We start from the raw sequence: 16,142 nt of genomic DNA, 5'->3' as shown, positions 1-16,142 counted from the left end.
CGCCCTGCCGCGGTGCGGGCGGCGGTCCCGAGTGCACCCGCGGGGCGGGTCCCGCTAGGAGGCCGCCCCGCCCAACGGCCGCCGGCGGCGGGTGGATGAGCGCGGGGCCTCGATTAGCGACGCCTCGGTCCGGTCGGCGGGCGATTGTACGTGGCTGCGGGCGGGCGGGCGGGGCGGGGAGAGGCGGTGCCCGCAGCCGCGGCCTGCGCCCGGCCCGGTACCCGCGGGCGGCAGGTGAGGGTCGCGCGGTTCCGCGCGGTATCTGGGCCGCTGTTGGCGCGTGAGGCCCCTCGGCGAGATCCCGCGCTTCGCTTCTGAGCGCCGTGTCCGAACGCGCCGGGGGCTGCCTCGGCGCCTGCAGGTTCCCTCCCTGTCCCGCGCCCCTGCTGGCGCTCTGCCGGCGGGCAGCGCGTGGTCGCTGGCGGCGTCGCAGCTGAAACGGCCTTCAGCGTGTTTGCCGCCGCCTCTCGGTGCAGAGCCGCGCGCGCGTCTGCTTTGTGCCGCCGCCCGGTCCGTGCCTCCCGCCGCGCGGAGCCGGGTGCCCGCGGGGTCACCGCTGAGGATCGCGCTCCTCCCGCCGGTTTTAGGAGGCTGCTACTGCCGCCGTAGAAGCAAGCAGGTTGTTTTGCTTCTCTTTTTCTCGAAGGTGAAGTTTATTTTCCAGACCCGTGTATGTGTTACGTGCGTCTACCAGAACTCGCTTGTTCTCCTGCCCTGCCAGGCCGCAGCCGACTGCTGTGAGGTGAATTGGGCGGCCGTGGGACTGCCGTTTGGTTCTGTAAGGGTGCTTTGATTTGGTGCTGTGGGGAGGAGCACAGGCACCTCCTGCCTGCACTGCTCAGAATGGAAATTAGCATTAGGAGTCATATGAGTGACTTAGATATATTTTCTGTTGTGTGTTTGTTGTGGGAGCAGCCATGCATGTAGTGCAGCCTGTTAGCATGCCCGGTGTCGTGCAGAAACAATGGGGGTTGTTAGTGGGAGTTTTGGAAACTTAGATGAAAGTGTTCCAGACATCAAAATGGGTATATGCTGTAGGAAACAGCTGTGGGAACTGTGACTTCTGGAAGGAGCACTCCTCGGCTGCCAAGCAGGAAATCGGCTGTTAAACGGTTTTGATCCTGGGCAGAGATAAAGGGGGTCAGCTGGTCACATCAGCTCCCTGTGTTGTGGCTGTCAGATGTTTCCCCAAGTCTTGCTTAAGCAAAGATGAAGGAAGTAAGTAACTTAGCTTGTACAAATAGCATTACCAGAGTGGAAGATTTCAGGGGTCTGTTGGATGGATGAAAGCTTTGATATACAGCAAGTGGGGTCAAGAAGTATGACTTTTCTAACACAGCTCCCCCCCTTTCCTTCTACTTTTCAAAACAAGGAAGTTTGCAGGTGTTAGATATGGCAGCAAATAGAACACAACTTGGGTTGCTGTGCATGCGATTCTGCATTGTACCGCAAAGGGAAGGAAATTGTGTGCCACCAAACAGTCTTTCTGTCCTGCTTTCATGTACATTTCATTGTATTTCCCATTCTGAAGTTAACCTGGCCAGAAAAAGAAATGTATCTCATGCTTGCTGAGGTATACCAGTTTAGTCGTTATGAGGGCTGCAGATGTCACAGTGTTAATGCTTTCTCTTTTTTTTGTCTGAAGTTGAAACTTCTCTGCATGCATTTGAGACTGCATTTGAAAAACTCAAATGAGTCAAATCCCATAAAGCGATAATCAGAACGTGTTGTCAGGCTCTGTGGATGTTTGCTTTCTTAATCTTGTTGCTGAGTCTTTAGCTAGCAGCTTTGAATTGCTACCTCTTGTGGTGCTGCTGTCTTGTCACTGACCAGAGAGGGGACTTGGACCCCTAATCCTGGCCCTCTGACCTGTGCTAACAGCAGCGTATATGGTAGGAGGTGTTGAACATTTCCCTCAGCATTTGAATCACCTCTTTTTTGGTTGACTGAAGAGATCTGCTTCACCACCTTGTGTATAATGTGTGTTGCTGAACTCTTTTCAGGGTACGTGAAATGGCAGCAGATGACAAGCGGTCTCCAACACTGGATTCTACCAGTGATCTACCTCGTTCTCCTAGCAGCCCATCTCATCTCACTCACTTCAAACCCCTGACTCCTGACCAGGATGAGCCTCCTTTTAAATCAGCCTACAGCTCTTTTGTAAATCTCTTCCGTTTCAGCAAGGGTAAGTGCTTGGGAGAACATGTTTACCTGTGTCTTGTGCTGTCTGTTTTATTAATGGTCTCTCCTGCCACATAAACCCGTGGAGACACCTCTGAACATAAGAGTACAATGTATGACCCCAGTGGATGGTGAGTCAGTCTTTTGTGCGGGATGTTACGTCTTGCTCTTGGTTGACATTGTAGAGCTTTGCCGTGGGAGAGGATAGTCAACATCTTGCACCTGAGCTCTGTGGCTGCCTGTGAAGGTCAGAGACAAGCCAGTCAGCAGACAAAAATGCACAAAGCTTCTTATCTGGCTGTCTGAGTGTCCCTTGCCTGTATTAAGTTTTCAGGGCCAAAAACAGCGGTAACCATTTGCCAGCTTATGTAAGTGAAATATCTGCTTGCCTTTCCAAAGCAATTTCTTATTCCAGACTTCTTCCGCTCCTCATCTGCCTCCATACCTTTGTTTGGGTGGCAGGCAGTGGAGCTGCAAAGAAGCAGTGTATTTATAGGAAGTCCATTCTTAACTTGTCTGACTTAGGTGCTCTTCATCAAGCGTTGTGAAGGTTTTGTATATTAGAATGTTGTAGTTGATGCTGGCCTTTGTGCTGTGTCTATAGGAAACATTTATTGTTAGGCAAGCTCTTAGAGACCTGTGTGAGTTCCTGGTTTTGGTTTCTGGAAGAATCTTGCATAGAATAGTGAAAGAATGCACCTGAGTGCATCCTGCAAAACCTACCTTTGTCTTTGCTGGAGATGGCAGCCCAATCAGCTGCTTTTGTTTTATCTGTTCATTTTCCAGGTCTGTGAAGCACTTTCTGAGGAAAGGGAGCCAAGATAGGTTTTTGCATAAGCAAGCTGATCTGTTCGGTTTTCTTAGGCAGGATGAAAAATAATTGCTTGATATGACTGCTGTTAGTTTGTACAGTAGAATATCACCTGTCCTAATTAATTTATTGAAAGGAACAGAGATTTGGTCAATATTGGTTTAGTTTGTTTGGCTCTGGCAAATGTAGCTGGAGTCAGCAAAGTACTGTTTTGAAAAAATGTCTGTGAAGCAGCAGACAAGATGGGCGTGTTACTGGAATCATTGAGAACCTGTCTATGCTTGATCCTCTGACAGAGAAGGGTGGTTTATTACGGACTGTTCTAACTTTAAAGGGACCACAGTACTGGCTGCTAACATAACTGAAAATCTCCTGTGAGGGCAGAAGCTGATAATAAAGGGTAGCTATTCCATGTCAGAAGTAGTTCCTGCTTGCTGTTTTTTTTAAAACACTTTTCACACTGGGGGTGTTTCTAAACTGATGTTTTTATGGCACTTTTCGGACTAAAAAATCATGTTTTGTTATGTATAATAATGATCCAAATGAGTGTTTTGCATATTCTGTTGATTTTCTCATTGTATCTGAATAGTTGTTTTTTTGCTTTTTATCAACTCCAGATGATGGCAGGCTTTCATCCCCAGCGGAGAGAGCAGAAGCAGCACAGGCTGATTCACAGGCACTGAGCAGCAGCTGGTCCAGTCCTCAGCATCCCCCCAGGGCTCAGTCTCTGAGGTCACCAGTTACGTACAAAAAACAACTAACTGGTGAGCTGCAAAGACGATCTTCCTCAACCCTAGGTAATTTCATCTCTTTATGCTACGTGGGAATTGTACCAGCCAGTCTGAGTTGCTTTGGAATGAGGTGAAAGGAGGCAAACAGGGGGTTCGTTGTATTGTTATTCCAAGTACTTTTCAGAAAATTAATACGTATTCTTGGGTTTGGGTGAAAGTATGCTTAGAAATAAGAGTTCCATCAGGAGGGAAATAAAATAAGACCAAACTGAACTTGCTGACTTCTTGAAGAAATTTCTGCGATACGTGGTGCTGAGTGGCCTGACTCAGGATAGGCCATCTTCTGCATCTGCTCCTAACCTTGGTGCTGTAATAAACATGAGCTATGTAATTCAAGTAAAAGCCTACAGGTTGGGTGGAGAGGCTTTGCAGGGCTTTTTCAGGTCCACGTTGCTGTATTTGAGGATGGAGAAATCTTTGCATTTTCCCTCCCCTCAAATCAGGCTTTACTTTTTTTCCAGAGACAAGCTTTAGTAAATCAATTCTCGTGCTTTATTGTCTTAAGAGGTACTGAATGTACAGATCTTTGAGGTTTTCCAAATATGGAGCGGAAGAGAATTTAACTTCTGCCATTGCAGCTAATGCTGGATTGAAGAAAAAAAATCTTATGAATTGTTCTCCTAACTAAAAAGAATCGTGAACTTCTTTGTAACTCTTACTGCAGGTATTATTACTTGCTCAGACACCCAAGTATGAAAGTAAGTGATGTGATTTACACAAACGCCTTGATTTGTAGTTCAGTTCACCTACTTTGCTCAGTGTCAGTGAGGGGTCTGATCTAGCTGGGTTTTCTTGTAACATTGTATCTGCAAGTTTTGAGTGTTTTTTTAGCCCTGGCCTCTATTCTGAAGAGAATCTTCTAAACAGCAGGGATGAGCATAAGCGGGAGAACGGTTAAGTCCTTCACCAGTGTCTCCCTAGTCTACTTGAGTTTAAATATTATGCCAACTTTAAGCAAACTGAAGTGAATAAATAAATAAAAGACTTGGAGCAAGGCTGCTGGTGGCTCTAAACAGTGATGGAATGTAGTTGCTTCTGATGATGCTGACTCCTACCCTTCGTTTATCCATTAGCTTGTACTGTCTGCACAGGAGATATTTTTGTTCTCAGGAGCTGTGCTGTCTGGCAACTGCAAGTGCAAGACAAGAAGGAATGGTGGCTTTTGTAGGAAAGTGTCTAGTATCAAATGTGTGGGATTGCAGTTGTGTTTCCTTCGGGACTGCTACATCAAAACATTATTTTGGCATGTAATGGCATTTGTGAAAATAGGAGGAAATGCTGGATGCCAGGTTTAGGACAAAGATACTCAGTGGATATGGCAGAAAAGCCAGTACTGAGAGTCTGCACTGACTTGTGGCTTCCCTCTAGGGCATAGATGTGCAACCTTTTGGCTTGTCTGGGGTGCATTTAGTGAACAGAAATCATCTCGGGCCACATATACCTAAGTTGCTCCAAAAGTAACGCCTCCTTTTTATTTTCATGGAAATGACAATGTATACAGAGAGCACGATAATACTATTTGATAGAGCAAATTTCCAGCTACCAAACGCTATTTTTTTTTCAACATAGCTACCACTATTAGCTATGCATTTTCACTAGTAATGAACAAGAGCCTGCCTGACGTGCTGATAAATCTGCACCAGCAAAGGTGACCCACTGTCACCACTACTGAAGCACACCACCCACTGCATCTCTATGCTCATATTCACTGTTTGGTCTCCACAAATATTCACAAACATCAATGAATGTCAGTGGGTGACATTTTTTCTCATGGAAGATTTCAGAGATCCCCTTTTCTTCATGTGCACTTCCATGTGAGGACCATTTTGTCAGGCTGTGCCCCTCTGCTGGTGTCTGTCACGCAGCAACAAAATGCAATGGAGTATTGCTGAGAAGGTTCAATCTCTACTGCCATACCACCAGCATTCACCCCTAATGTTGTAGACCAATGTAATAAAGTAGAAGTCACTGCTTTCAGAGCAGCCTTCACAAAATATACGATATTGTTAATATAGAAGTAATGAAACATTTCAATCTAAAATAATTTTCTTAAAACGTTAAACAAAGAAGAGAGAAACAAACCCATAAAAACTATTGGGATACTTGGCCTTATTTCTGTGAAACTTACGCACCGGTCAGGTTCAGTAGCAGTGGTTGCAATTCTTAGTGAGGTCTCAAGGTTCAGGGATTTTTGGTGAAATTTTTCTCTTCCTGTACATTGTCATTGACAATAATTGTTCAAAATGTGTGTAATTCCAAAAAGCAATGGAATGAGTAAGGTGTGATTGTGAAGCAAAAGATATTTTTCTCTGCTGAGATGGGAGTTATCAAAGTTACCAGATTTTTGACTTGATTGGACATGCCTGCTCTGGAGTAACATGCTGCACCCTTTACTGGCAGTTCAGCTGAAGAAATTGAACTGCTGTTACGGAAACAAAGCTGGCTATACTGGAGTGTGTGTGTGTGTGTGTGTGTACTACATGTGTGTGCTGCCAGCTGAGTGCTTTCAAAGTGTTTGATTGAACCTAAGTAGTCTGGTACTGAGATGATGTCGCTGCTATCAAATCCAGTTTAAGGAGAATTAGATGCACTTTAGATGACCAATTGGAGAGGGAGCATTGGTGGTAAAAGTGATTCTGACTTGTTACCTGAGCAGCACACTGTTGGTGCTACAAGATTGTAGGAGACTGACAGTAACAAGGAAGGCAGAGGAGCTTTGTAGACGTGAAAAAGGGACAGCAATCATATGAGAAGGAAGAAGGCCTAAGGAAATTATGTGGTGGCTATTGGGAAGCATGAAGAGCATGACCTATTATCAGAGCATCTTTTTCCTTGGAAAAGGCTTTGGAGAATGACATGCTTTGCATCTTCCTCAAGTCACTAGAGTAGAGGTGTTCAAGCTGTTACAGTGATCTTGAATGTGAAACTGTGTATTTTGGCCAGGAAAACTAGAAAGCAGTTCATGTTGTATTACCAAAACTGTGGTGTTCTTGGTAGGTGTATGGGAACTGCTGAGCCACGGCCTGAACCTCTGATTGATCACCTCAGGTGAGCCATGAGTCAGCCAGAGGAGCACAGGGGAAGGCAATTCACCTGCGCTGCTGGAAGGGGTGGAGCCTGGCTCCCCCCCTCCTAGACCTATTTAAGAGCTGGCTACCAGTAGGGAAGGATCTCTTCTGGAGATCTGCTCTGCTGGTGTTTTGTGAGTGAGCCCAGGATAGGGGTAAGCCTTCTATTTGTTCTCTTTTGTTATCATAGTTTGCTTTGCCTAACTCTTGTTTATTTTGTGATTATAACATCCAAACATTCTTTGATTATACAGTAGGGTTCTTTGTTTATTGTTGAAACTGTGAAGTTCTACATCCGATGTTAGTGTTTGGTCAGTTCAGCAAATCTCTGTGAATTGAACTCAGGAGAACATGTGAGCTTAGTTGGTGGTTATAGCTGGAATAGTATTCTATATTTCTAGTGATCACAGTCCAGGTTCAGATCACAGATCAGTAAGATGAGGCAGAAAACATTGTATTTCAGAGGATGTGTAGATTTTACTGCTATGAATACATGTAGGAAGGATGAGGGTTGCTGTTGAAATGTGAGATTTTTTTTTTTTCGTCTTGTAGAGTTAATTTTTAACTTACGGAGGACAAATAGCTTAGAAATAAGTCAAATTGGAAGTCAGCATGGGGTTCATTTGGCATACAGAGTCTGTGTTCAGGGGCTGTGTGGATAGGAAAGAAATAGAAAGAAAACGCAGTTGCTGCTGCGTAAGTTTGTACTGCTAAAAAGACTTCAGTGTTTGTGGAAGTGAAGGTGATCTAATGATGTATCTACTGCTGATGGCACACTTTTTGTAATGTAGATGACAACCTTTTGACACTGCTTTGCGTAATACAGAAAACAGCCTTTAAGTAACAAGAGGCCTAGAGGGGGTTAATATGTGATATTTCCTCAGCATAGCGTATGTTCATAACTTAGTAATCACTTACCTTATAAGGTTTGTGGTTAATTGGGCAGGAGACCTCATAATAATTTCCTGAAAAAGTTACTTAAATCATCCTGGAAAAACTTAGTTCTGTTAGAAAGCAGCTTTTAAATAAATTCCAAGTGGCTAGCCACTGGGTTTAAGTACTCAGGTCTCGTTAAAATGATCCATTATGTATTCTGTGTTGTACAGAGGTCATGACATGCACATACAATTAACTTAATTAGCTAAAAATATCTACTGAGAACCTGAAGAGAAGGCATGGAATCTTGCAGTTTTAATCACATTACTCTAAGGGTTTTGATCTGCACACAGAGGCACAGCTGAGTTCTCACTGCAGTGCAACAGTTAACAGCCTTCTGCTGGTGCTGTCAGAATTCCTGCTGACATCAGTGGTCTCTAAAGCTGTAAACAAAAAGCAGCCATGTCTGTTTTTCCTGTACTGAGGGAATCAGATTAAAATGCTAGTCAGATGGAGAGCAGCGAAGCTGGTAAGAAACTTTAAACTATTCAAAAAAAAAATGTTTTTGTAGAAAGGTGACTCTGACATCTTGGTTAAATACTGTCTGCAAATAGTGTTGGTTAAGCACTATCTGCAGATCCTTTTGGAGAGAAAGACCCAGACTAGCTAGTACAGTAACAAATTCAAAGCAGTCTAGCATTTTACAGGGAAGAAATAAACCGTATTACATTCTCATTCAGTAATCTCTTTACTGTAGTTAAATAAGAATGCCTGTACAAGTTCTCAGCAGCTTGACTTTTTTTTTTTTGGTAGAGTATGTAACTTCTGAACAAATTTTATTGTGAGTTACTGAATGTAATAGAAACTGAGTTACGGAGTTCTTAGACTTGTTGCAGTCATTTGTTAGTAAGCTAAGCTTAAGCCATTGACTCATATCAGTTCTAGAAGGAAGGTAACAATTTTTGCAATTATTTTGTGAGTATTTATATCCTAGAAGGCATTCTAAAGCAAGGCTTCACAGTTTTCTAAAATGATATTACAAGGTTAATATAGTGAACTGAAAATTATTTCTGTAAAAGATGTTGTAGTTCTCAGAATTTAAATGGGTTTTTGTAAACACTTAGAAAACATCATTTAAAGTGCCAAAATAAGCTGTCAGACATCAAAAGCTCATTTTGGAGGAGAGGAACGTAAGGGTAAGAAATGATGCACACTGTAACTTTGTGAAGTGCCTATTCATGCAAACATTTCTCTCTCCAGTAGGGTTTCGTGTTGCTGTGTAAATGTGGTGGTGCCATGGAATAAGTGCTATTACTCTGCCTTCCTTTGCAGACAATCGAAGGAAAGTGGAACCTCCTCTGGGAGGTCATGATCCTCGAACAGCAGTTCAGTTAAGAAGCCTCAGCACTGTCTTAAAACGCCTCAAAGAAATCATGGAAGGGAAGAGCCAGGTACATTTGAGGGGTTTGTATGGCAAAGCATCTAGAAACTGAGCTGTGTACCAAGCTCCTTGATCTTCATTCTTTTTGTGTATCGTGAAGATTTTTTCAGATGTTTGATAGATGAGCGAATGAACTCAGAACTCATTGTGTGAGTGTATGGGAAATCATTTAAACTGATGACAGCTTTTGTCATGTCAGAGTTCTGTAATGGTTGTTCATTTTGTTGAGCCTAAACTAGATGTTCTCATTTATCACTGCTTCCCATTTTTGTATTACCTTATCTAGTATTACCTGGTTATTTTCTTCCTTGAAGGCACTCCTTGGGGAGGAGAAACACATTGCCTGTGAGAAAGAGTACAAGGGAGTTCTAGGGATGAATTAAATCTGTTTACTGTGGTAATGACTGTTCAGCAACATTTACTTGAAAGTCTTGTTCTGTTAACCATTTTGATTCAACTGACTGGTGGCTGCTATTAATGTGCTGCTTTTGCTTCCCTCTGCTGTTTTGGATGAGGCCTTTAATGGGAGGATCTAGTCAGGAGAAGAAACCACAACTATTTATAAGTCGTGATATAAATAGCTGTGTCTGAGAACACAAGGTATGAACAGGCAGAAGTATATTTAATTCAATTAAATTGGAAAAAGGCTTTTGTCTCTGTAGGTTTTGCAGGCTGACTTTGAGTAAACTCACTTAAGTTTGTTAAAGAAACTGTGCTTTGACAAAGAGTGATATTTTTGGGAGTGAAACTCGGGCCTTTCATTGCAGTTAGCAGGACACTGAGTATGGCCCTTACTTATTTTCTAACTTTTGGCATATTCTGAAGGCCTTGGAAATGTTATCATTGAGGTGATTGGGAAATTAGTATTCAAACAGGCAGGGTGCAGAAGTAAGCAAGTCTAGATTTTTCTCTGGAAGTGGTCTTTCAGTTGTCAGCATACTTGATGTGTGTAGACACGATGGTGCCTTGCTGCCCCTGCCTGCAAACTCATCTTGCTTGAGTCACTTCAGGTATGTTTCTTCCCACTATGGAGTTAGTTCTAGAGGAGACCACAATACTCGTAGAAGGCACATGTTACGTCCTGGGAGGTACTGCTCAGAGTAACAGGTTTCTGTTCTGAATCCTGCCTTGTAGGTTTTTCTTGCTATGAGTGTTGGCTTCAAGCTGAGCAAGGCAAAGAGCTTAGAAGATGTTTCTGGTTTCCTTCCTCTATACTTCTCCCAAAATATAGAGAAATCAGCAATGATTGAGTTTCTCAACACCCAGCCATAAGTAAATGTGACAGAAGCAATGTGGTTGAGGTCATGGATAGGGTTGCTGGAGGCTGTGCATGTGGATAGAGTGTTCTGTGGCTAGAATATCTGTCCACAGGGTAGAACCAGAGACTTTGTTCATCCTACACAACCACAGCAAAAACTGTTAATCGGCATCCTCTGCAGCTTTGCAGCAGGTCCTTGGCAAACCTCTTTCTTATAATTTTCTCTGCTTAAAGTTTATTTGTGTTAAAGTTTTCTAGACTATCTTGAACAGTTTTTGGCCTCTTTCTGTTCATGATCTCTTGGATAAATACATCATGAAATTTTGGTCTTTTTGGCCTCGAAATTGTTTTAGCAGCTGTGTTAAACTTAACTTTGTGAACATCCAAAAATAACTGAGAATTCAGGATATACCTTTTCCTTTTGTGAAAACTGGAGTAAGATCAGCTTTCTTTTCTGTGCTTATTCTTGAAAATTCATGCTGTTCTTTTTCTTCGTAAGAAAAATCCCATGTATTCAGTTCCTCTAAAAGGGCTCATTGCCAGAATTGAACTCTAGCAAAGAATGATTCACAGTCAGAGCTGTCACGTGACCATTAGCAGTTGTCCTCATCCATGGTGACTGTAGCTGATGTGCTCAGAATTATAATTGATAGATTTCTCTTACTTTGTTTATAGCTACATCAGCACATGGAGGTTTCACTTCTTTGTTTTCAAACCTTAAAATTCAAGACCAAACTGTGGCTGCACCCATGCTGTGTAATCAGTATATGACATTATCTGCTGAATGTGTACTCTGCAGTTACCTTCACATAGCAGTTAATGTGGAGTTTTTAAGCTACATCAGTCTTGGAGTCAGGTTTTACAACTGTTTGCTGAACAATGAAGAATTTGGCAATAAAACTTTATAGTTTTGTCCTTTATCATTTCTGAAAACATCTTAGTGTTAGCTATTGAAATGATCTTGCATTGCAAATTCCTGATAGCTTAATTTACCTCTGAAAAACTGAACCTCAGCTGATACTAAGCTGTGTTGGTTGAAGACCTGCTGTGCAAGGAGCAAGTGACAAGGGAGAAGCAGTCAGTGCTTTGTTTGTTGCTTCTTGTCTGTTATGTGTAGCTTGTGGTTTTTGTTTTGTTTTTTTCATCTTCTGGTTTCCATCTGCATTGAATCAAGAAGGCAAATCATTTTTGAATTTAATCTCACAGTTAAGAACTGTCTTGGTCTTCTGGCTTTCTATAAAACTGCGTAAAAAAATAACTTCTGTGCATGTGTGTGTTTATACCCAGTCTGTGCATGCACAAAGGTGGAAAAGTGATATTATCCTTTAATGTGCACAGCTTACAAAGCAATCATTAATCTAAACATGCTTTTTTATTTACAAAAAAAAGTTTTCTTGTGTTGCCTTGCTTTGTAGGACAGCGACTTGAAGCAGTACTGGATGCCTGACAGCCAGTGCAAAGAGTGCTATGACTGTAGTGAGAAATTCACCACCTTCCGTCGGAGGCACCACTGTCGGCTTTGTGGGCAGATCTTCTGTAGTAGATGCTGCAATCAAGAAATCCCTGGGAAATTCATGGGCTACACAGGTAGCTAGGATTTATTCACTGAGAAGTAGAACATTCTCTGTGTGCTCTGCTGTTTGTACTATTGCGTTTCAGATTCTGACATCTCCTAGATAATGCTGTACAGGTCTCTAACAAGCTCAGAAGTAATTTTCAGGGATGACAGCACTCAATTCTACCTTTTCTTGCATGTGTTGTTGGATTGTGCCATATCTGCTTATTTGTACCAACACTGTGATGACAAAACAAGTGTGGTCACTATGTAATTAGGATATTCAGTTCAGAAAGTGGGCCATGTGTTCTAAATGGAGTACAAGGGAAACTCTTTCAAATGCTAATTGACAAACTGTAGATGTCTCCTGATGAAAATTCCTAATTCCAGACCTTGATTCATATGGTCGCATCTTACTAGCAATTATTGTACCTCATTCTCTTACTCTCCTAACTAATCTGTCACTAACTGATCATGTGTTAGGCATCATTTGACTTGAAGAATTTCCTTTGGTGTATAATTATCTGGGGTTTTGCTTGTAACGGAGTAAGAGAACTAGACTTTAACATGCACAGATGTTTTGAAACAGGAAATCCTCCTTTTTCTCACTACTGCACACCTAATCCTGAAGGAGCAGCATACTCTTTGTTCCTGTTCACTTAGATGTTTGGTTCCTCTATTTGTAGGGGATCTCCGAGCCTGTACTTACTGCCGCAAAATAGCCTTAAGCTATGCACACTCCACAGATAGCAATTCCATTGGAGAAGATTTAAATGCTCTGTCAGATTCTGCGTGTTCAGTGTCAGTGTTGGATCCTGGTGAGCCTCGCACTCCAGTTGGGAGCCGTAAAGCTAGCCGCAACATCTTTCTGGAGGAGGATCTAACCTGGCAAAGGTAAGGTGAAGGGCTTTTTGTTGAGTCTTAAATGAGTTTTCAGGCTGTCACATGCTGAGACAAAAGCTGCTGGTTTAGGAGCATGTAGAATTAGAACAGGATTTTAATCCTGTGCTTGGTTTTCACATTCTTCTCATCAAATTGAAATATGGAAACTTTTCTAGCGAAGTTTTAAATTATTTGATATTATGTGATTTCTGTATGTGAAATAGTCTTCACCAGAAGAAAAGCTGGGAATTCAATCTCTTCCCAAAATACTGTATGTAGAATAAGGCCATCTCCTTCTGTCATGTGCAACAAAGAAGTGAGAAAAGTATTTAGGAGGGTGCTGCTGTATTTGTTTGTCTGATGGTACTCTAATCTTTGAACAGCCGGAACACAAAAGCATGCCTTCCTACTTCAACTAACTTGAATTATCATTTCTTTTAAAAGTTAAGGAGTAGAGTATTGTGGGCAAGTACAGCAACTCAGACAATGTGATATTGTATACGTTTTCTCAATAAGACTATTTATTGTGTTAGTAACATATCTACATTTCAGAGCACAACCAGTACAGTCATTGTAGGTGGGAGTGCAGTGACTTGTATCTCATAGATCTGCAAGTAGGAATTCATGTTTTAGGTGTTTGTACGTTTGCTCTCCTTCCTTCTGGATTGAAGAGAAACATGGCAAAGGTGACAGTGTAAAACAACTACAGAAGCTTTTTTGGCATCTTGATATGAGCTTTTTAGTAGTAGATACAGATATCATTGTTTGTATTGCAAAGATGGTGTGTTGGAGATAGTGCTTTGCAGGCAGAGGCATTGCCCCTGAATAGCAAGAAATAAAAAGGGGAGAAACCTATATGAAAGGGATATAGGGAAAGAGGACATACTGATGTAAGAGGTGGAGGTTGAGCAGAACATAAGCCTGAGAGTAGAACTCTCAGGTGTTGTCCCCCTGATTTCACTGGCCTACAAGTGGGGAAGGATTTCCCTATTATCTCACTGATTTAACTATAGTGGATGTGAAGGTAACATGATGAACTGTACTTGAATTGGAACTGTTCTGATGTTACTGCATGTGCCAGGTCTCTCAAACATCTGTAACAAACCCCTTTCTCCTACAGTTTGATTCACCCCGACTCTTCAACTACAACGCTGTCTGCACGCCTTGGGTCTGTCCAGGAGGATGCAGGGAAGTCTCCAGCTAGGAATAGGTAAACTAATCATATCTGCATATTTCCTGTTCTGGATGCACTCATTGCATGCTCTTCACTGTAAAGCCTATATTTTGCATTTTGTTTTTACTGAGCATGCTATTTCATTTCTAAAATCAGACTCTTTGGGCTAAAAGACCACTTAGGTACATGTTCCTGCTAATAAACGTTCTATTTTGAGGAACCTGTAGTTTGCTACTGACTAATTCAAATGGAGATGATGGTAAAGAGGAAATAGAAGAAAGGAAATGGCTAAAAAAGGGAGAGTTCCAAGGCAGTTGAACAAAAGGGAGTAGCACAGAGATGTAGTACTGTGAGGCAAAGTCTGAGGTCGAGAAGGGGCAGATATGTGGGTTTTTTTTTTTTCCCTGTTGCTTTTGTTTTCTTTTGTTTCCCACCCCTCAGTCCCTGTGCTGATCCACTAAATATGATCTTGTTAAAGTTACCTGGTTTTCTTAGGCCAAAGGCTCATCGTAGGTCTTTATACAGCACAATTCTGGAATGAATTTGGAATGTTTATGAGAGCTTTTGTATAACTTGTGAATGCTTGAGCTTAATCCTTTTAAATAGTCTGGTATGAGAAGAACAAGTAATTTCTACTTCACAGTGCTTCTGCTATGTTTCTAGTTAAATACTTTCGTTGTGGTTAAATTGGGGAAATAAAGATGTGGCAAAGATATGAGGAGAGGAGCAAAGATGATCCAAATTTCAGTGTTGAAGCCAGGAGACATTCAACAACTTGTTTGCATTGGTGTTCCATGAATACAGAATGTGAAGTGGTTTGGAAGTTCTGGCAGGGACAGCAAAGACTTGAGGACTCAGCTGGGGAGGATGCTGGGTGTGCCTTTCAGGGAATGGACTACTTCATGTGTGATGGGGACAGTTAAGAGGATGTGAACACCGACTGTACCTCTGAGGAGTGAAGAGCTCACCTAGAGGGAATAAAATTTGGTGAATAAGCTAGTGCCAGATGTCAGTTCTGGGCAAACATGACAAGGAGTCCAGAGTTAAAAGTTCAGTGGTAAATATCTGCAGTGATGTCAAGAGACCTTGAGGATGTTGTTCTGCTTCTTGTGTGAGTTGACATTGTGTACTTAAGAAGTTTTTTGTGTTTGTTCACACATGCAGTGGGAGGAAGATTCTAAGCTGGTTCTGACAGGGCCAAACTGTTAGTTCAGGGTAACTTGCTCTGCCTTTTCATGACCTCACTGTGGTATTTAGCCCTCTGGGCTCACATTTGAGGAGTAATGATCAGATATAACTCACTCCTGCCAAAACTCTGAACATGTAGAAACTAAGTTGTGAGGTTTTATTTAAAGAGAGTTTCTGTCGTTTGTAACTGTATTCATAGAATGTAATCTCAGGGCTAAGCAGTACTAGCTTTTAGATCTTCTCAGCTTTAGATATTTGTTTGAGGCAAGATTGACCATACTTCTTTCTAGATGACAGGTACCAAAGAAGGTGCAGGCTGGATGTTTAGTTACCTTCTGTTATCTGTCTGTGAATGAGAGAGATGTGATACTGTTTCTGAAATTAATGGAGGAGGAAGTATGTCAGTTAAATGTTGCAGAGAATCAAAACTTTTCTATGAGTTATTTTAAAGGATAGAAGTTGCCTTTACAACATCTCCCTCTGTCTTTAGAGCAGCCAAATATGTTTGAGTTCTGGATATCATTGGTGTTGATAAGGATGTAGATACGAAATGTAGTGTGACTATTCTAGCTCTTAATATAATTTTACATAAATTAAAAATCCCTGCTGCTTACAGATAGGTAGCACGGTTAAAGTAGCTCTTGTGAGACAACTTCATTGTGGGCTTTAATGTCAATCTCGTATTCAATGTAAGAATGTCTTCAGTAAAACTGTATTATTCTGCCTGGCTGATTTATCGATTCGAGTACTTTTCAACTTACAGCATCTGAAGACTGGCAGAGTTTTAACTTGCTTTGAACACCTAGGGTAGAAAATGTCTGCTATCATGCCTTAGTGTGTACAGATACAATGCCAAGACACTTTCCTTTTGATTCGCATAAGTGACTAAAATGGACTCCTGTTCAAGAAAAAGAGCA

The 16,142-nt window shown here is 42.0% G+C and overlaps 1 protein-coding gene across 12 annotated transcripts in view; it reads left to right on the top strand.

The window, feature by feature from the left end:
- Positions 1-188: 188 nt before the first annotated feature.
- PIKFYVE (phosphoinositide kinase, FYVE-type zinc finger containing) overlaps positions 189-16,142 on the top strand; it is a 62,946-nt gene continuing 46,992 nt past the window's right edge. For 10 of the 12 annotated variants that reach the window (XR_006179605.1, XR_006179604.1, XM_042874599.1 and 7 more), the window contains exons 1-7: positions 189-234; positions 2,004-2,185; positions 3,610-3,789; positions 9,060-9,178; positions 11,842-12,013; positions 12,668-12,875; positions 13,984-14,073. Coding sequence is in view for 10 of the 12 variants with exons in the window: in XM_042874599.1 (XP_042730533.1) it covers positions 2,014-2,185; positions 3,610-3,789; positions 9,060-9,178; positions 11,842-12,013; positions 12,668-12,875; positions 13,984-14,073 (941 nt within the window). In the remaining 2 variants the exon portion in view is untranslated. Of the gene's footprint in view, positions 235-724; positions 743-2,003; positions 2,186-3,609; positions 3,790-9,059; positions 9,179-9,485; positions 9,566-11,841; positions 12,014-12,667; positions 12,876-13,983; positions 14,074-16,142 lie in introns of those variants that run through there. The other 2 variants (XM_042874592.1, XM_042874600.1) reach the window with 2 other exon arrangements.

Source organism: Lagopus leucura, unplaced genomic scaffold (assembly GCF_019238085.1).
Source record: "Lagopus leucura isolate 7727_CA_CO unplaced genomic scaffold, USGS_WTPT01 Super-Scaffold_100012, whole genome shotgun sequence".
Taxonomy (NCBI): Eukaryota; Metazoa; Chordata; class Aves; order Galliformes; family Phasianidae; genus Lagopus; species Lagopus leucura.
The sequence above is the reverse complement of the archived record's forward strand: the minus strand, read 5'-3'. Positions and strand labels throughout refer to the sequence as shown.